The 21,109-nt window shown below is 34.1% G+C and overlaps 1 protein-coding gene across 2 annotated transcripts in view; it reads right to left on the bottom strand.

Annotated features, from left to right (window-relative positions):
- Window positions 1-21,109, bottom strand: part of Tbc1d8-9 (TBC1 domain family member 8/9) — a 66,331-nt gene that overhangs the window by 32,236 nt on the left and 12,986 nt on the right. For both annotated transcript variants that reach the window (XM_072531414.1, XM_072531415.1), the window contains exons 5-14: window positions 20,409-20,672; window positions 17,475-17,531; window positions 14,710-14,914; window positions 12,726-12,943; window positions 11,165-11,439; window positions 9,676-9,906; window positions 9,153-9,335; window positions 7,168-7,347; window positions 5,679-5,776; window positions 3,605-3,790 (exon numbers count right to left, since the gene is read on the bottom strand). In XM_072531414.1, the coding sequence (XP_072387515.1) occupies window positions 3,605-3,790; window positions 5,679-5,776; window positions 7,168-7,347; window positions 9,153-9,335; window positions 9,676-9,906; window positions 11,165-11,439; window positions 12,726-12,943; window positions 14,710-14,914; window positions 17,475-17,531; window positions 20,409-20,672 (1,897 nt within the window). The remainder of the gene's footprint in view (window positions 1-3,604; window positions 3,791-5,678; window positions 5,777-7,167; window positions 7,348-9,152; window positions 9,336-9,675; window positions 9,907-11,164; window positions 11,440-12,725; window positions 12,944-14,709; window positions 14,915-17,474; window positions 17,532-20,408; window positions 20,673-21,109) is intronic.

Genomic DNA, 21,109 nt, shown 5'->3' with positions numbered 1-21,109 from the left:
TTCTTAGTGTCGAAGATTGTGCAAAAGCCATTGCTCTGGTTGAAAATGGGCGAAATTATGATGTGGCTAGAGTACTACACACTCATCGCTCTACCATCCAAATGGTAGTGGAACGAGATTCTTGCCTTCTCAGAAATGGTCATATGCTAGCTTACGTTGTCTAATAGCAAACCGTTATCTTTTAAGGACCTATAAAACGAATTCTCAGCCTTTTCTCAAATTATGAAACACACATTTACTAAGGCTATTCATATGGCTACCGCTGTGTTTTTTCTAGCAAAGGTTGGAAGTTTTGTTTCCATCTTCCTTCATTAATATGCCGATGTGGGTCCTTTGAGAGCGCTTTTTGTAGCCTGGAAGCCTACGGGAAATCTTCGATTTCTTCACAGAAGGTTCTCCAAGCAGCTCTTTGTCTTTGTCTGCAGACTTTTATAACTCTCAGAGATTTGATTGATAAGAATCCCAACCCTCTTTGAGTTTGGTGCGTTTTACTCTATTAAAAGCTGTTCTTGCTATCTTCCTAAGGTGTTCCAATTCAGTCCACCACCAAGAGTTGGTTTTGCGACTTTCCTGGACCATCCTTATTGGACAGGATTTTTTATAAGCATAGATTATTTTGTTTTGGATAGATACCGTATACCTTTCCAATTTTGTATTAGTTCCTGGAGTTATAGTGTATTTTTATGTATGAGAGAGTAATAAAACAATAAATTATGTATGCAAATCCCTAAACTGTTGATACGGGTGACTCAATGAAAAACAGATATTTGTCAACAAGTTTACAGAAGTATATAGGAAAACAATTTTAAATTGAGTATGACCACCAGGTATAAAGGTTGGAGCAGAATAGAATACAATAGTTGTGAGGGTTACTAATCCCTAAATAAGGTTGCCAGTGTCGGAGTGATGGAGGTTAACAGGTACTAATGAATTTGCAAGAAATGTAAGATGTTTATTTTATTGGTTATATATAACCAATAAAAGTTTAATAAGTACCTACCTATTTGCAAAATAAAGTTTAATTCTTTGCCTATTTGCAAAATAAAGTTTAATTCTTTAGATAAAATAAAACGTTCTATTTTATCTGGAATGAGTGCATTCCACGAAGTAGGGGTTTCAACAATCAAACATTTAATTCTTTAATTCCAGTAATCTACGACAGTAATTGACTAGATAATTACCTTCTAAACTTATTCCACAGAAAATGTGATAGTGGGTTTTTCCATTTTGTATATAGGAAGGTCCAAGTGGCGTATTCAAAATTCTTAACAGTTCACTAAAAGTAGGTACTTCAGTTGCAAGGTGCAGTTTATTGTGTATACTAGTGTTATGGAAAATTTGGAAGTGCCGTGTAAACGCCGAAAAATTGGTCCTCTAACAGTTAATGAAAAAACATTAATATTTAATTGTTTTAAATCATTTACAGACAAACGTTTATGTGAAAGTGTTGATGAGACCGTTGAGTTAGTTAGCAGTACACTTGGTGTTGGGAAATCTACGATTTACAGAGTTATTAAAGAAGCGAAATGTGGTAGTTTTCAAATGCCACGTAATGCTCCAGGGAAACCAAAATTTCAAATAGAATATCATTTTAAAGAAGGACTTCGACGGAAAGTGCATGAATTCTTCTTTAGACAAGAATTTCCAACATTGGATAAAGTTCTTGTCTCAGTTCGAGATGATAAGGATTACCCAGAAATGAGTCGAAGTACGTTATGGAAACTTTTAAAAGAAATAGGCTTCCGCTGGAAAAAGAATCCCAGAAAGTCTATTTTATTAGAAAGAAGCGATATTGTCATATGGAGAAGACATTTTCTAAGAACCATAAAGGAAATGAGAAACCAAAAAAGAAAAATATTTTATCTTGATGAAACATGGATCAACGAGGGTCATACACCAAATAAATTTTGGCAGGATGAAACTGTTACAAGTCAAAGGCACGCTTTTGTAAATAACTTATCTACTGGTTTAAACCCACCATCAGGAAAGGGACGCAGGCTGATAATAGTACACATTGGCAGTTCAGACGGTTTTGTTGAAGGTGGTTTATTAACTTTTGAATCAACTCGTACCGGTGACTACCATGAAGACATGAACGCTGATGTCTTTCAAGAATGGTTCGAACAAATGATGATCTTCTTCCTAAGCACTGTGTAATAGTAATGGATAATGCAAGTTATCACTCCAGACTTATAGAAGGACTGCCCACAACCAAGTGGTTAAAAAAAGACTTGCAGAATTGGCTGAGTTCAAAAAATATTACGTACCATCCTGGATCTATAAGAAAGGAACTTTATTCGTTGTGTGCCCTTCATAAAGAAAAATTTAAAAAATACGAAATTGATGAAATTGCCAAAAATCGTGGAATGACAGTACTTAGATCCCCACCATATCATTGTAAATTAAACCCGATTGAACTGGTATGGGCACAGATATAGAGTGAAGTTTCAAGAAAAAATACCACTTTTAAAATTCATGATGTTAAACAGTTGTTTTTGGAGGCCGTAAATAATGTAAAACCTGAAAACTGGGAAAAGGCAGTAAATCACACTATTAAAGAAGAGGAAAAAATGTGGAAGCTGGACAATATTACTGATAAAATGATCGAGCCAGTTATTATAAATCTTGGTTCTGAAAGTTCATCTTCTGAATCTGATTTGGATTTGTAACAAGTAGGTGTAAATTTTATATTAATATTTTTATTCATCTATTTAACATACCTTAGACGGTTTTAAAAACTCTTTTTCTCTTTTGTAATTTTTAAAAATTACAAAAAATGTGAATTTTTTAAAACCCTTTTTAATGTAGGCCAGTCAGTTCTAATATAGTGTCTGATAAAAGAGGTCACTTTTGTTTACATACACATAACACTTTATAACACTGAAATAATTCATTTATTTTTTACAATTATTCAAAGTAATTTTTCAATTAATCTTGAGCACGCCCATGGAGTGGTCGGAGCTACCAGTTAAAATTATGCTAATTACTCTCTCGTTCATAAAAATAAACTATAAGCCTTTTCATTCTGCAGAGCATCTCCCAAGAGTCGGTTGTAGAGTTCTACATCCGTCCTCCTAGGGTCGCGCGATTTGATAAGGCTTTTTTTCAGACTAATATTATAGATTAGCCAGCGGTGGTCAGACAGAGGTGTGCTCCGATACTTGCCAGTTCTGAATTTTACTCGATATTTCAGCTGTTGCTAGCGTGATATCTATGACTGTTTAGCTCTAGCAGAAAAACCATTCTCAGTCCTAATTCATAATTAGGGCTAATAAATAATCTTGCATGAGCATCGACGTCAGTTCGACTAGACGGTAAGTTTATTTACTTATATTATCCATCTATATGGTAACTGACCCTCTAAATTATCCATTATCATATAAAAAGAAGAAAGAAGAGCAACTGGTTACTTTGTTACATTGGTGGAGTTCTAACTAGTACTTCACTAATGTACTAGAATAAAAAAATATCAAAAGTAGTGATTTCAACGACTATTCTGAAAGAAAAACAGTCAGCTTCTACTCCTCGCTATTGTTTTCTTATATTATAATCATAAATCTCGTCGGCCACGATTACGGAATTAGGTATTTAAGCAACTTCTTACCTGCAACTCCTCCTGCGTGAAATATCCATCTGCAGATACGCATCTCAATACGTTTTTCTCGGAATTGTCTTCCAATTCTTGGACTACCCTTAATCGGTGCTTTAATCTAAGTCGCTCTATCTGCCCAGTTGTAATGAAGCCGTATTTTCTGTATGCTTCGTATATTAAAGCCTGGACTGATATACTCTGAAAGATAAAAAAATCATTTAGCCGTTTTCATATAGATCTAAATATGATTGTGTTTTAAGCTGCTATATTATCAACATTATCAACAAAAGTATTATCGATACCCCCTGTATGTACTGTATATACTTAAAAAATTTGGAAAATATTGGAATATTGAATCGCGTTTCGGAATAATTTCCAGATTAGAATTGTAATGATGTCGTAAAAGGGTCCCCCTCTATCCTTTCTCCTTCATAAGGATGTAGTGGCGCCATGTAATGTGTTTGACTATGTCTGTCCAATTATCTGCACTCTATGATTATAAGTAGAAATCGAACAGGTCAGGCAATTTAAATACTTAAGTTGTTTGCTGGACGAGGGTTGGGATCCCGAGAATGAAATAAAGAGCAGAGTTGGACAAGCCAGAAATGCTTTTTTGAGGCTTCGTAAGTTTCTGACTGATCGCAAATTGGACTTCAACCTCCAATACAAGATGCTTAAGTGTTACGTGTGGCCTGTTCTCTTGTACGGAATGGAAGCATGGACGTTAAAGGCTAGTTCCTTCAACAAACTTGAAGTGTTTGAAATGTGGTGCTTGCGTCGAATGCTTACAATATCATGGACGGACAGGGTCAGAAATGAGCAAGTACTCAGAAGAGCGGGCTTACAGGATAGGAAACTTTTTAGTTATGTAAAAAGTAAGAAGACTGCATACTTGGAACACATATTACGAGGAGAAAGATATACTTTTCAGCAACTGATACTCGAAGGGAAGATAGAGGGTAGGAGAGGTCTGGTTTTTATGTTAAGTTCTGCTAGAATTGACTTATTTGTGCGATGGACGTCCATGGTATGCGCAACATTCTACGGTAGACCCAAATTTCAAATGCCATTATATGCTTTGAATCAGCTTTTTTTATTGTCCAAATTTTTGAAGCATAGGTGGCGATAAGAAATATCAATGCCCGAACAAGGCGTAATTTTGTGTTTTTTGTAATGTCAGTGTTCTTCCAAACTTTTGTCAGTTTGGCTGTTGCCGATCTGGCCAATGTAATGGGTAAAAGGGTAAGAAATGGGTAACTAAAATTCTGAATATCACTTTAGGTCTATGAGGAATAGTCAGAACGTCCATTTTTCTAGGGGCAAAAAACTGAGAAACTACTTCAAGAAACTTTTTAGTCATTCGCCTTTTTATCCTTCAATATTTAAGAATATTAAAGGAAGAAAGGCTACTATTGAACGGAGTATTATGGGATAAAAATATATGGCACAAATTATAAGAATATATAATACCACGGTAAAAAGCATAATCCTTAGAAGTAGTGAAAACAGCTATAGAAGTATGACCCCATAAAGAAAAAAATAATATATAAAAATGCTACAAGCAACAAAAATGGACTTTTGTGCCCGTCAAGAATAACAAATACAAAAATTAGAAAGATCATGAAAGTCAGACACAATAACCGATAAAATAAAAGACAATTTTACTGAACATTTTCGATACCGATTTGAGGAAAAAATGCCATCCCGCAAGAAATTTTCTTCCGTCAAGGCAACGCACTTGTTTACAAGGCTCCCACTTTACGGACAAAATTACACAAATTATACGAATTAATCGACCACCCAGCGTATTGGCTAGATTTAGCTCCTTGTGACTATTTTCTGTTCCAAACTATTAAAAAATAGATCGAAGAACGCCATTAAGGAGAGTATATTGAAAAATAAATAAGGAAATTAACAAAAACCATTCTCTTCCTTGTTTAGACTAGATTAATGTATGCTATAATTGCTACTATGTTGTTAAAAAGTCTTAAAATCTGTTATATTGTTGTAATATTGAAAAAAAAAAACATTTATAGTTGACATTTGAAAATAAAACATTTATAATATAAACTAAAAAACTACTCACCCTCTTTTGATCATCATAAACTTTGTTTCTAATAGCTCCTCTACCTTCGTCATTGAAAACTCCGATCAAATAATCTGACAACAACTGCATCGCTTCTCCTGTAAACATTTTCGAATTTATGTAACCGTTTTTTCATTAAAATCAGTAAGGGTTAAGGGAGTGGAAGAGGCGTGAAGTTCTACTGCACATATCTTTCACCAAGTCTTTTTTAGTGGGTAGAAATCACATACTATCTCTCCAGTGATATAAAATACCTTTTTTAAGGAATAACTTATGACATTATATAGTAAGTATTATAAGAGATAGGGATACCCAATAAGTTGGTTAAACTTATACGAATGACTCTGGAGGGTTCCAAAGCTATGGTGAGAATAGATGGAGATATGACGCAGGCCTTTGATATTGAAAATGGAGTTAGACAAGGGGATGCCTTATCAACAACACTTTTTAATCTAACTTTAGAAGCTGTTGTTAGAAAACTGGATGTAAACGGCTGTATTAATACAAGATCTATGCAAATATGCGCATATGCGGATGATGTTGCCATAATAAGCCGCAACAAAAGGGTATTGAGCGAAAAAGTCATAGAACTGAAACGAGAAGCTGCTACGTTTGGTCTATATATAAATGAAAGCAAAACAAAATATATGGAGTGCACAAAATCGAATGAACATGAGAATCTGAAGGTAGACAACCATACCTACAAATATGCCTCCACTTTTCCCTACCTAGGCTCAATAATAAATGACAACAACAACATCAGTCAAGAAATACAAGCACGGATTCTTAGCGGTAATAAGTGCTTTTATGCATACAAAGACTTAATGAAAAGTAAGTTACTGAATCGTGAGTCTAAGCTGAGAATCTACAAAACACTAATTAGACCAGTGGTCACATATGGATGTGAAACGTGGACCCTCTCAACCACTGATGAAAATCAACTGAGAATATTTGAGCGCAAAATACTAAGGAAGATATTTGGACCAACCCAATGCAGCGATAGTTCGTGGAGAATTAAAATGAACCACGAGCTGGATGAACTAATGCAGAGCGCAGATATTGTCAGATTTGTAAAATCACAAAGACTAAACTGGCTTGGTCACCTAGAAAGAATGACAGATAATCGAGCTGTAAAAATAGTCCAGAGATGGAAGCCCCAAGGAAACAGAACAAGAGGAAGGCCCCGTAAAAGATGGATAGACGACGTAGAGAGGGATCTTAAAACCATGAACATCAGGCAGTGGCGAAGGAAAGTATCCGACAGGGCAGAATGGAAGAACATTGTTAAGCAGGCCAAGACTCACAAAGGGTTGTAGCGCCATTAGAAGAAGAAGATTATAAGAGATTGTTACAAATAAACAATGTAAAATGTTAGAAGGATGTTAATGTTAGAAAATTTATTATAACTTTAAAATAATGCTGCTGATATTAAGATTAAAATAATTCTTGATCATCTGCTTAAAAATCGTTTATATTTCAAGTTACTTACCTTCATCTCGGCACTCCAGAAGCTTCTCTTGATTCCACTCCAGCAACATAAGAGCTACTTGAAAAATGACTTTGGCACTGTCATAGAAGAAACAATCCATAATGTTAACGGCACTTTCGTAAGGCATCACACATAAAAATATTGTCAGGAACCACGATAATGAGATCATGTTAATCATACCTGAAAAATTTCAATAATTTGTAATATACATAATGTAAAATATAAATAAATTGGCGCTAAATGTGAATAGATCATCTTTTTCAAAGTTTTTCTTGGTTCATACATTGATGTGACATGTTTTCCACGTTATAGAATGGTATTGCTACATAGAGCCATCTACTTTTGATGGCAGAAACTAAACGCCACTGTTTGTCCATCTAATGACACGTTCACTGTGCTTTGAAAAATTTTACATAAACATTTTACAGAGATAGTAGTAGGCGAAACAAAGATAGTTGACTGGCTAAACCGTAAGAAGATTTTGTATTTCAGTAGTCGTTGCTAGTCCAGCCCACAGACTTCATCAGCATAATACAGTCCATCTATTGTGACTTGTTGCTTTTCAGTGTGTTCAATTTTTCACATGCGAAAAACAATACTATATTTTTCGCTGGATGTGTCAACCTCAATATTAAAAATCATTACCTTAATCCAACACTGTGTAATAATTCCTTCTTCTTCTTATCGCGCCGTCTCCTTTCGAAGGTTGGCGATCCAAATGGCAATTGTAGGTATTTTTCTCTCTTTGACTATGCTGAGTAATTCGTAATATGAATCTCTCTATGATCTTGGTGTTCGTACCGAACGGACCTGATACACTCTCTGCTATTGATTAGATTAGACAACAGACTGATTGTGCTCAGTTCTCTGATCTTGAGCTATAAATATATATATGCCGAATAAAAACCGCTAATCCGCCTAAAGACAGCTCCCCTCGTACGAGAAACAACCGCGTATGAATACCTCGAAAGAAATCCTGCGATAACCGAAACCTGATTATCTGCAAACCGCAAGTGTTTGTAACAGTAATATTGATAATATGAGGACGGCGTTTAATGACTTGCGACTGTCTAGAACATACTCGACAAAGCAGGTGTCCTTCAAGGGTTCGGAACTACCACGTAACGGCACTCTGACGAGGAGCCCTAGAAACCTGTCGAACGAGTCATCGTTCTGCTAAGAGTCTTCGATGAAATTCCAGAACAACGGGACAAAAAATATATGAAGATAAATTGCAATTGTAGAGAGTTATAGAGACGAAAAAATAAATTTGTAGTGTTCAGTAATAAATGTTATAAATTAATTGTGTTTTTAGTGTTCGTGTAGATAAATTAAAATAAGTGTTAAAAGACTGTAAATAAATAAAAAGAACAGTACAGTATTTTTTTGCATTAAGGAATACTTTCTTTTGCAGCTTGTATTCGGCAGCATTGTATTTTGCCTACATCTCGTTTATTTTTTCTACTTTTGTTACTGGGTTTGTGTTCAATTTTTCTTCTATGCCTTATTTACATAACCATTTTATATTATGGTCTGATAGAGACTCTATGTACGATTTTTCAGAGTATTTGGATGGTTTTTTTCAGCGCAGCAATTTTACAATCATATTATAATGGTGAGTTGTCAAGATATCGACCAGATTAAAATAATACTACATTATCTTCACAAGATATTAAACCAAAACACTATTATAATGTCCATTAAGATGCTCAAAAGGAGTTTACATCTACGTAACCGATATATAAAATAGGAATCCGAATAAATGAATAAATGTGGTTGTCTTACTGTGTGAAATTTTAGAAAAACCTTTCTTTAAATAACATCTCGGTGTACAAACATGAAAGCCTAACAGGATGGGTAAAGATGTTGCCTTCAAGGGACCAATTCTAAACAACAATTTAAAATATACGGAACGATATACAATCTTGGTTTAGTTTTTCTCCTAAAAAAAGAGTTTTCTCTGTTGTATCTACAATTTTACTTACCTAATTGATTGAGTTTATCATGCAGACTTGGCAAATGCTCGAGAATCAGTTCATCTAAAATTCCTTGATCTACGACTGCTCCTACTACTCTAGTGTTATAATAATCAGGCAAAAGGTTCTCGCACAACGTGGCCAACAGCCAGAAGGCTTCTTCTTCATTGCAGTATATCAAAAGGACGGAAGCTAAATTTTAGAAATGTGTTGAGTTATGAAAAAACGAAAATAAAACTGTTTTTTTAGAACTGTATTTTAAATGCTATTTTTACAGTGGTTTTGTTAAATACAAAGATTTGTATGACTGAATGACAGTCAGACCACTAAAAGCATGTGTTGAACAGATATGAGTTACTATAACATATTACAATATCGCCTTAATAAAATGTTTCAGCAAAATTCAATAAAAATCTTTTGAAAAAATAAAAGATATCTATGAAAACCACTACAGAGAAAAATATCTGAAGAAAAACATTTCAAAAAGTAATTTTGAATTATTATATTTGCATAACAAAAATAGTGTTCTTACCAACAATGTTCATAGCCTGACAATAACCAATACTGGGATTGTGAAGGGCGTAGGCGCAAAGAACCCTCCTCAGAGCATCAATTCCTATCGTATTTTGAAATGCAGGATGTTCGGGTAAAGACCGATGCAGATCTCTTTCTATTTCATCGTTAGCCGTAGACTGTTGGACTAAAGCTTTATCGACTAATTTTCGGTAATAACCAGGATGGGAAGATTTTTCGTGAGCAGCACCTGAAATATTACGATTTTAAAGTTTCCATTTTTGATAAGTGATGGATTCGACCGTTACTTGATGGAAATTCATTTTATTTAAAATGTAAAGAGCGTTGAAAACTTTTGTTTTCAACGCTCAGAATTCAGAATTATATCTGAATTATGCCACATTTAAGTTATACACCACTGTGTAATTGCTTTTTCTTTTCGCTCTTGTTCTTAATATATTTGCCTAACTTGTTGTTTGTTCTCAAAGCTGGTGTTATTCCTTTCTTTTTTAAGTGTTTGGCTATTTTTGTTTATCTTGCCTGTATATGTAATCGAGCAGAAGGTACTGGGTTTTTTCTCTGGGTGGTGGAAATACGCCATTATATTCTATGTGGTCTATAGCAATAGTAGTGTTACCTTTGTCTGCTTTTGTAAACACTGTGTTGTTTTCTAGTGATTTATTTTTAATTGAAATTAATATTTGATTATCTTTGTAACAGGACTCGGTTTTTTTAAACCATGCTTTATTTTTGGAAGCAACTGAGATTTAAAAACGCCCCGAGTGTTTCAGCAAAATATATGATACTCAACTACCTTTTCCTTCTCACACAAAGGAATTTGCCACATTTAAATTATCACAAAGTTTAGGGCGCTATTTCTAGTAAACTATTCAGTATAACAAAAAGAGAAATCAAAAGATTTCTACCTAGCGAAACCGAATTCAAATTTTTACCACTGTGTTTCCTAAAACTTGCGAAACAAACAGCTGGATAAATTACTCGGCAAGGGAATCTAAAATTGCATTCCACGTGCCGTTCATCCTGGTCAAAATTCGTAGTGAATTCAGTTTCTGGTACTCCAAACGAAGTAAGTAATAAAACATAATGACGGTATTAGATTTTTGTTTTGATACAGGGCAGCGACAACCGCTTATACGTATTTCGACCTCTTTAGGTCTCCTCAGAACGGTATACCACTGCTCTGAACCAAAACAAAAATCTCTCCCGTCCTAGACAATAGTTATCAAAATAACTATATACGAACGTAACTACGCCATCTAAAAACAAAAAGAGAAATCAAAAGATTTCTACCTAGAGAAACCGAATTCAAATTTTTACCACTGTGTTTCCTAAAACTTGCGAAACAAACAGCTGGATAAATTCAGTATAACATCTGATTCTTCTTTGTAAGTCAGCGAGACCGAGGATCGTAGTTTGACGGTGAATTTTTGGGGAAAAACAGTTATATAAGGTTTTACTGGTGTAAGTATATTGATTTTTAGACTTACCAGAAAAAGACATCCATATTTCCATCCTCAAATGATCAGGTACACCTTGTAAGACTAGAGTAAAAACATCTGTCGTTCGGTACATAGAAACGCCTCGGCCGTATATGTTAAAATGTTCCTCCCAATCCCTCACTTTCTGTTCTTGTTTCTTATATACATCCGGGATGGGACTCAACGGAAATGTTCTCATCAGAGCTTGCTGGCACTTCCAGTCGCTGTTGGTTTTGAAATCTGCTGATACTTTTATCAATTTGAGCCTCTCAGTTAACTTGTTTCTGAAATTAATATAATTTAGACAAATATCAACACAAAAAAGGCTAGTAATGTATCTAGCTGCTTTAGGCTTACACTGCATTGTAGGTTAATTCATTTCTTTGAGGTGAAGAACAGTTTTAGAATTTATGCGCACGATATGTCTCTCTCAAGAGATCTACTTCATCATATTTACAACTAGTCCAGCTTTTACTTATATAAACAATTAAGTATTAAATAAATATAAGGTTGAACGCTCGAATAAATAAACTGTGATCAAGTAAAAGGCATATATCGAGCACAGTTTAATTTAATCTTGCCCGAGTACTTTCGATCCCTAGATCATCTTCAGGGGCATCTGAAATAAGCCAAGAAACGTTTTTTTATAACTAAAGAAATTGATTAACTTCGATAAAAACTCGAAGTTTATGGTTGATAAAGAGTTTTTATGTGATTAACGTTTATAGACTTACTTCGTCAATTGCGGCCTATCCGACAAGAACAAAATGTCATAAACATATAATTGTACATCACACTAACTAAAAAAGGACAAACAAACACTTTAAAATTATTTAAGAAAAGCTACATTGCGTGCAGAAGCCGGAGACAGAATGGCTCCCGATCTAACGGAAATGTTGGGATGACATGTGACAAATGACAGCTTGGATGAGCAGTCACAATCATAGATATGTGATCTGCACCTTTTAAAAATTCTATGAAACAAGTATTGACCAAAAGTCCAACTGACACTACTATAGGAGGACACTGATGAAATATAAAATTATATAGAATATTTTTTAAGTAGATTGAATAATCCAGATCTCACACTCAAACCTGTCTATAATAATTAGGGTGTTAGTTTGAGAGCAACTGAAGTCGACGTAAAGTAAGAATGCAAAAAAAAGACTAAACAATATATTAGACATTGGGTAGTTGACTACAATAAAATGGTCTACCAAGCACTATCTGTAATGTAGAAAGGAAGAAATCTGACTATGTAATTAAAATACTAAAATTAAAAATCAAAATTGAAAGCAAAGTATATAAATCGGGTGTAATCCAAGTAGTTCAGTTGAACCCACAGTCAATGATAGAACTATAAAATTAATATGGATGTGCTCAGTGCAGGCAGTCTAAACAGTCGAGCTGGGTCCCCTACGAGGTGAAGCTGTAATAAAGTTTTTAAAAATAGGTTTAAATTTAGTACAATTTAGATTAATTTGAGTATTAAGACAGTGAGAGTTTCCATTTGTTTCCCTTGTAATCTCCAAATCTTCCAATTAAGTATTAAAAAATTTCCTTCACTTACCGTTTCGGTTCTTTCGTTTTGGCTAGCAGTTCGGCGATTTTTTCTACGAGAAAGTCTCTATCTAGGATTTGTGCAAAAATAAAGTTTGTTCTGTTCAATGTGTCTCCGGTGGTCACGATGATGGCTTTGTCTAAGGGTTGATTTGATACATTGGTTTCTATTTTCTCCGTAACTACTATCTCTCTTAACGGAATTACAACGCTGACTTGGGCTTTTACCTAAACACATTTACAAGTTTAAATAAAAATTGAAAGATGTCGCATTTCAAGAAGTGATTTAGAAACAATATACACTTGCGTGCATAGAAATCGGCCCACTGTAAACTTTTGACTTTAACAAGTATATTTTTTTCAAGAAATATTCATCAGATCACAAAAACAAATATACTGTTTGAAAGACAATTTAATATGCTTTAATGTGAGTATAAATTTATCAAGAAGGCTTATCGTTTACATGTGTAGTAACCGGTAAACAAATGAAACGTGTTTATGTGGTGATTGTCACGAAAATAACAAATTTGTCTAATTGTAAAAGTATTGCCTTTGCAAGTGAAATTTGCATATTATTCGTTTTTCATAATCTCAGCAGTGTTCAAGTGTGTTAGTTTAATGCATACTACGCCACAAAAAGCCTCCCGAGTTATTGCTCTAATCGAAAATGGACTTAGTCAGCGAGCTGTTGCTAGACAATTGGATATGACACGCGCAGCGGTTCGAAGAGTGTGCCAACGTTATGAGGAGACTGGATCCTTTCATGGCCGACCTGGAACAGTCAGACGGCGATTTACAACCGCTCGTGATGACCGCTTTATTGTCCCAACAACATTAAGAAATCGTCACCTTAATGCCGTTCAGGTGCAACGACAGCTCCGTGAGGTGCGAAGAGTGGCTGTTAGTCAGTGGACAGTGAGACGAAGACTGCGGGAAAATAACCTGACCCCTAAAACACCTGCGATTGGTCCAAAACTTACTCCAGCTCATCGGCAAGCACGCCTGCGTTTTGCACAGGATCATCGGAATTGGACGTTGGAACAATGTGGATCTGTTCTGTTCTCAGATGAGACCAAAATATGCCTCTATGGTAGCGACCGAAGAAGGAAAGTGTACCGGAGATCAGGAGAGAGATTTGCAGAATGCTGCTTTAAAGAGCGGAGTGCTTATGGGGATGGTTCCTGCATGATCTGGGGTGCAATTTCTATAGGAGCACGAACCCATCTTGAGTTCATTCGTAGGGACGACCGTGTTCACGGAAGAAGAGGTTTAACGGCTGCCAGATATATCGAGGAGATTTTAGCAATTCATGTGGTACCTTACGTCGACTACATTGGAGACGAATTTATCTTTATGCATGACAATGCAAGGGCACACACCGCAAGAATCGTGCAAGATTACATTGCAAAAGTCGGTTTTCAGGTTATAGACTGGCCAGCAAACAGTCCTGACCTAAATCCGATCGAACATTTATGGGATGAGCTAAAACGAAGAATTCGAGCTAGACTTCATACCCCAGACTCGATCCCAGAGCTTATTCTTGCAGCAGAAGAAGAGTGGCTTAACATCCCACAAGCAACAATAGCAAACTTGATTAGATCTATGCCTAATCGTATGAGAGCTGTTATTAGGGCAAGAAGAGGTCATACCCATTATTAAAAAATTAAGTGTTAAGTTTTAAATTGTCAATAACCCTATTTATGTTAATAATAAAAAAGCTTAATTTGCTTAATGAATCCATTTCACTATGTTAAACATAGGAAGCCGAAATAAGTTTTCATAAATTTATACTCACATTAAAGCATATTAAATTGTCTTTCAAACAGTATATTTGTTTTTGTGATCTGATGAATATTTCTTGAAAAAAATATAGTTAAAGTCAAAAGTTTACAGTGGGCCGAATTCTATGCACGCAAGTTTATTTATTAATTGCGAAAAATTTTTAACTAGTTCTAGGAGAGGATAAGAAAACTAAAATGAAAACTAAAACTTACCCTACTTTCGAAGCAAATATAATTCTGCGACAGAAAAAGGCGTCCGTTGATGTGCTTCTTATTATAAGGTGTGAACATCGTACAATCTATCGAACCGTCTAGTTTTTCCGCCGCCGGTAGCCTAAACATCAGCCTATATGCTTCCGATTGTGCTCTGGCGTCCAAGTCCCTTTTCAAGAACGACGCCTTCTTGGGAACGTTCTTACTGAAAGTAGATGTTCATAAAAAGATGCTCAAGCAAAGTATTTGTCTATAAGAGGTTTTCGGTGATTATTTTAAATTTATATAGTATAGTGCAAACGACAATTTCTCCTGCAATATACAGATAGAGACCAACTCTATACAGATAGAGAAGCAAAAAACATGACACCTCAAACATGACACAAAAAAATGAAAGAACTTAAAAGGCAACACCAGACAAAGAAGAACACTCATAACAAGAGATAATAATGGAGGAATACTTACTGAATAGAGCAAAATAAAGGACGTATGGGAACAATATATAATCCATCTGTGCCATGACGAGAGGGAAAATGAACAAGATATAGGTGAAGAAGAACAATACCTAGAAATTTTACTCTCAGAAGTAAAGAATACCCTACAGAATGCAAAACAAGGAAAAGCACCGGGTCCGGATCAAATTCTAGTTGAACTGTTAAAAGCCTTAGATGACGGTAATATAGAGACTCAACCGAATTCTCAACCACATATATGTAGAGGGCAACATCCCGGAGGAATGGCTTAAATCGATATTTTTACCTCTACCAAAAAACAACAATCCCAAATCATGTAATGACTATAGATTAATAAGCCTAATGTGCCACCATTTAAAGATTCTCTTGAAAATTCTTCAAAACCGAATTTATAAGAAATGTTAGGAGCAGCTAGATCAAACGCAGTTTGGCTTCAGAGGAGACATGTGTACAAGAGAGGCATTATTTGCGTTGACGGTACTCTTGCAGAAATGTCGGGAATATAACAAGAGTGCATATGTATGCTTCATAGACTTTAGGAAGGCCTTTGACCGAGTGCAGTATATGAAGTTAATAGATAAATTAAAAAACATCAATTTAGACAAAAAAGACTATATGAGTTTATTAAGGCTATATACTAGAACCAGAAAGCAGTAGTAAAGGTGAACGATATAGAAACAAATAATATACCGATTGCGAGAGGGGTCAGGCAAGGATGCATGTTGCAAAGCCTTGAGATTTGCAGATGACACGGTAATTATGGCTGAGAGTATAGAAGAACTAAAAACTTTACTAGATGCAATAAATAGTGAATGCATTCAAATAGGACTTGACATCAACACCGATAAGACCAAATTTATGATAGTATCAAGGAGTCCAATAAATAATAAACAACTAACCCTTCGTGGACAGCAAATAGAGTGACAAAATATAAATATCTGCGAGCTTACATCAACACAGAATTAGATCCAGAACAAGAGATCAGGGTACGAATAGAAATGGAAAGGGCAGCGTTCTTAAAATTCAAGCAATTGTTCTGTGACAAAAATCTGAATACTGCGATAAGACTGAGGTTTGTTGAATGTTACGTCTGGTCCCAACTATTGTACGGGGTAAAAACATGGACGTTAAAAGCACAAATAGTTAAGAAGCTTGAAGCCTTTGAACTTTGGACATACCGGAGAATGTTGAGAATTCATGGACTGTCGGGGTCACCAATGAGAAAGTACTGAGAAGGATGGGTCGAGACAAAAAATTGTTGAGAACAATAAAAGTACGCATGACTGCATACCTTGGATACATATTGAGGAATGATAAATATAGTCTTCTGCAGGTCATCATGCAGGGTAGAGTCGATGGCAAAAAGGGAATAGGTAGAAAGAGGAAGTCATGGCTGCGAAATATTCAAGACTGAACAAACATGACTGTAGACGAATTATTCCACGTTACAAAAAACAGAGAAACTTTTAGAAATGTGGTCGCCAACCTCCGTTAATGGGGTCGGCATAGGAAGAAGATCAATATGACAGAAAACCCTAATTTTAACCCGTAATCGCAGACGTCTCAAAAACGGTACACTCTAGCAGACATATGGTCAATCTAACCACCACTATTTAACTTGACAAAATGTTCTAGTTTACTCAGTATTTTTTAACTATGAACAACGAGTAAACGACATATATTTATTTTATACCTAAAATTTAGCAAAGTGTTAAACATTATGAAGAACACCAGTGCAGTTTACCGTGCCTTTTACTACTACGAAAGGTTTTCTGCGAATTCCATTAATCGCTTAGAGGTGTAAGTTGGTTGAATGTACTGTACATACTTATCAGTAGAATTCACTTCGGAGAACCGGTGATAAACCAAAAATTACAAAACAAATAGACAAAACATCCTGAGAGACGTCATCAAACGAGTACAAACTTGCAGACAAAAATTTATTGCTGTAAGTTGCCGAGAGGATGTAAAACAGAACATTCCAGCGCGCTAGAAGAAATGAATTTTACAATAAACAACAATATGAGATTACTTATATTAGGGTAAACATATTTTTTATTTCATTTTACTTTATATAAGAAATCTTCACAGCTAAAATTCATCTACTTACGAAACTGAAAGTGATAACAATATAATATGGGTAAAACGTATAAATTTTAAAGTACATATAACATTGAGTTCTTTTTTTTCAATAAATTACATTAGAAAATCTTAGAAGCCCCGAAATATTTTTAAATTGACAACACTGCAAAAATATTGGTGGTATTTAATAGAAGATACTGTACTACTCACCTCAATTTGTTCAGCAGTTCTTTATCTTCACTATAACTTCGTTTATCATCGATTAATCTGTAAAATAACGATATTTAGAAAACAACTCCAAAGGTCTACCAAAGCTATAATTTTTGTCTGTTTTTATTTTGTCATTTCTTAATATAAATTTTAGATGAGTACCAAAAAAAATTCCGTAATTATTTCTCAAAGAAAACTAACATACTGCAACTAAGTGAGTTTATTGAACCGAAAAATAATCACCAAATTAACTTAAAAATTATTCACCAAAATATTAGAAGTATAACAAAAGACATTGATAAGTTAAGTGCAGTATTACGTCAACTAAATTCAGATTTTGATTTGATAGTATTAACTGAAACTTTTAAACTATGTGATGTACAATATTACAATAACCATAAATATATATTGTGTAGTGATTCAAATTTCAATAGAAATAACGGGGTAGCAGTAGATATAAAAAACCATTACATTTTCGCACAAAAAGGTAACGATTGGGCATTTTCAACAAATTGAATTACTTATTCAATTCGAAAATAATAAGAAAATTTTAGCTACTTGTCTTTATCGTTCACCATCTGGTGACGTGGAGGAATTTCTGCAAGACTGAAAATAATATTTAGATCAATAAAAACAAGAACATGCCATATACTACTCGGGGACATTAATATTAATATTAAGGATATAACTAACGAACGTGCTTACGAATACCTCAATTTGATGTATGAGTACCAATTTGAGTCTATGGTCAACAAATATACAAGAATACAGGGAAATTCTAAAAAATGATCACATTTTTTTTTTAAATCCCAGGGAATTATTAGACAATCTAAAGCAGCAGTCGTGGACACTTGTGTTACTGATCATAAAGCGACTGTTTTTTGTTTAGTACTTAACTTAAAAATAGTTATAAAAAACTAAGCAGAGAACAACACATAATCAATTACAAAGAACTAAAAAAAGAAAGATTAACTCTTTAGTAGTTAGTGCCCTCTTCATTTCATATTTCGGGAATTTACTAAACTAAATAAAAAAATGCACTACTATATACACGCATTCACATGATAATCGTTTAGCTTACCTCATTTTAATTTATATGGCATATAAAACAAATAAACACAAGGAAACTTTGAAATCAAGTTAATATAACGTTTACAGCACACAGCAATTCTATAAATAGAGAATTAAGTGTAATGACGAGATCGTATGTTAAAATTTCAGATTGTTTAGTCTAATGAAAAAATAAGTATTTTTGTAAAGTTTTCTGTTTTTTAAAGCACTCTATTAGGCACTCTATAATAACAATTAAATTAAATTAACAATTAAATGTGTTTGAATAAATAATTAAAATATTATTTTGGTACGCCTCTGCAAAGTTCATCAGTAGAATATGATTTCGTCGCTTTAAGTGTGATGTTGCCAATTAATCACCTTGAATTAAAAATTGTTTTAGTATAATGAGAAAGTGTTGCGAAGAATCGGCAAGCAACAATAGATTACGTTTAGAGCGAGACCTTTGTAATTTATTTTATTTTAATATATTAATTACTATAAAAGTAAGTAAATACACAACTAACATCATAACAAGTGCACATTTGGCTAATACAATCCTGATAACTGTTAAAAAAAACGGGTGTGGCAGTCCAGTGGGACTGCCGCTAGAAGTTATACTTCTATACACGCGTTCGCCGTTAAAAATTTATATAGGAGGCAATCTGCACAATCATTACATATGTAATGCTATAGGTAAGAGAGAGCAAAAAGAGAAAAAGAATTAGTTATATAGGTATATGGCGCATCGTTTGCTGTATATAAACATTTGCCCTGTAATAGGATTATAGTAAATGAAGGATTGTATCAATATTTTATTGAAAATATATATTTTTATTTTTATACATGTATAAAAGGAGTTGAATGCAAAAAAAAATTTACACATACTCTGCAGTAAAATTCATTGTTTATTTTGTTATTAATATAAAAATTACAATCCAATAAATACACTGCAACATAATTCAATATAATAATACAATATAAATTAAAATGTAATATTCATAAGTATTTAAAATTGCCAATATACATATAACTTAGGTACTTTACGAAGATAAAAATAAAAAACCAACAACTCGGATTATGTTGTAAATTTTCATTTTATTTTAAAATTCATGTTTTTTGCGTATATTACATATATTTGATAAGATTAACGTGAGGTTTTTAAATATTTCAAAAATAAAAAAGGAAATTCATACTTGGGATTCGAACTCACGACCACCAGCGTATGAACCAAACACGTAAAGGATTTGCCAATTAGACATGACACTAACGGATTTCAAAATTGACAGTTCTCGGTAAAACAGTGATTATTTTGAAATACAAAAGCCTAAAATAATTATAAACGTTTAATTTTAAATAATACAAAATATATCACATAAATACTAATATTAATACATATATTATATATAATATATATATATATATATATATATATATATATATATATATATATATATATATATATATATATACAATTTTATATATATAATATTAAATACAAAAGGAACATTTTTATTCTCGAGAGAGGAAGAGAGAGAAAATATATCTCTATATGTCTCTCTCTTACTCATTATCTTACATATGTAATGGTTTCACAGATTCACTCTCATGCAAATTTCCAACGCCGACCGTGCGTATAGAAGTATAACTTCAATAAGTCTCAAATTGCATGTAACAATTCGAGACATGCCTAAAACATAAGAATCATGGCTTAAAGAAGGCTCTGAGAAGAACCATACATCCTGTCTTTCTGAATTCGAGTTTGTGTTCAGCCGACCACCAGCCGATGAATGACAACTGCTATTAAACTAAAATTGTCGCAGCACAAACTTTTAATAAATAAATATCTAGTTGGTAGGAATATTACATCAATAAAGTCCTTACCTTTTCATCGCCAAATCTACGAGCTGCTCCATCAAAGTGAACGTCTCGTTCCTGCTCATAAACATGCTGAAATTGTATTCCTTCTCTCTGGTACATATCTGTATGGAATCGGGCAGGAAGAGTCCGTTTTTCTTTGTGAGATTGGTCACCTCCGACCACCGGATGCACACTTTCGTATCCATTCCGAGGATGAAGGCGTGAAAGCAACAGTAGTTGATGGAAAGGTACATCCATCCTTGACGGGGTAGTTTGCCTTTCCAGTAACTGAAAGTTTTTATAGACATAATTAAAAATGAATATATAACGGGAAATCTAGGTTAAGATAGTTATAGTACGTTTAACGCCATGAATGTTAAACTGTATGGTCAAAGAGGTACCATGATGATCTGATTATAAAATTCACCGTATCGTATATCGCTGGTGCTTCCAAAGAAAGTAACTCTTAAGGCGAAAATAATAACTATTTAGTAAGTTGAGAAAACTAAATATTTTTATTTGTGTGCTCGCGCAGACTATAACTACTCAAATATTTGGGACTAAAAGAATTATATTTCAGTGGACGTCGGAGGACTGCCAAAAAAATATAATAAATTTATACTATTTCACCGGTGAAGACTATGACCAAAGAATATAGAAGGACATTTCAAATGGGATTTGGTCACGGTTATTATACTTCAAAACACTCTTGAAGAGGGCGACTA

This window comes from Diabrotica undecimpunctata, chromosome 5, assembly GCF_040954645.1.
Source record: "Diabrotica undecimpunctata isolate CICGRU chromosome 5, icDiaUnde3, whole genome shotgun sequence".
In the NCBI taxonomy this organism is placed as follows: domain Eukaryota; kingdom Metazoa; phylum Arthropoda; class Insecta; order Coleoptera; family Chrysomelidae; genus Diabrotica; species Diabrotica undecimpunctata.
This window is presented reverse-complemented; position numbering and strand designations above follow the sequence as displayed.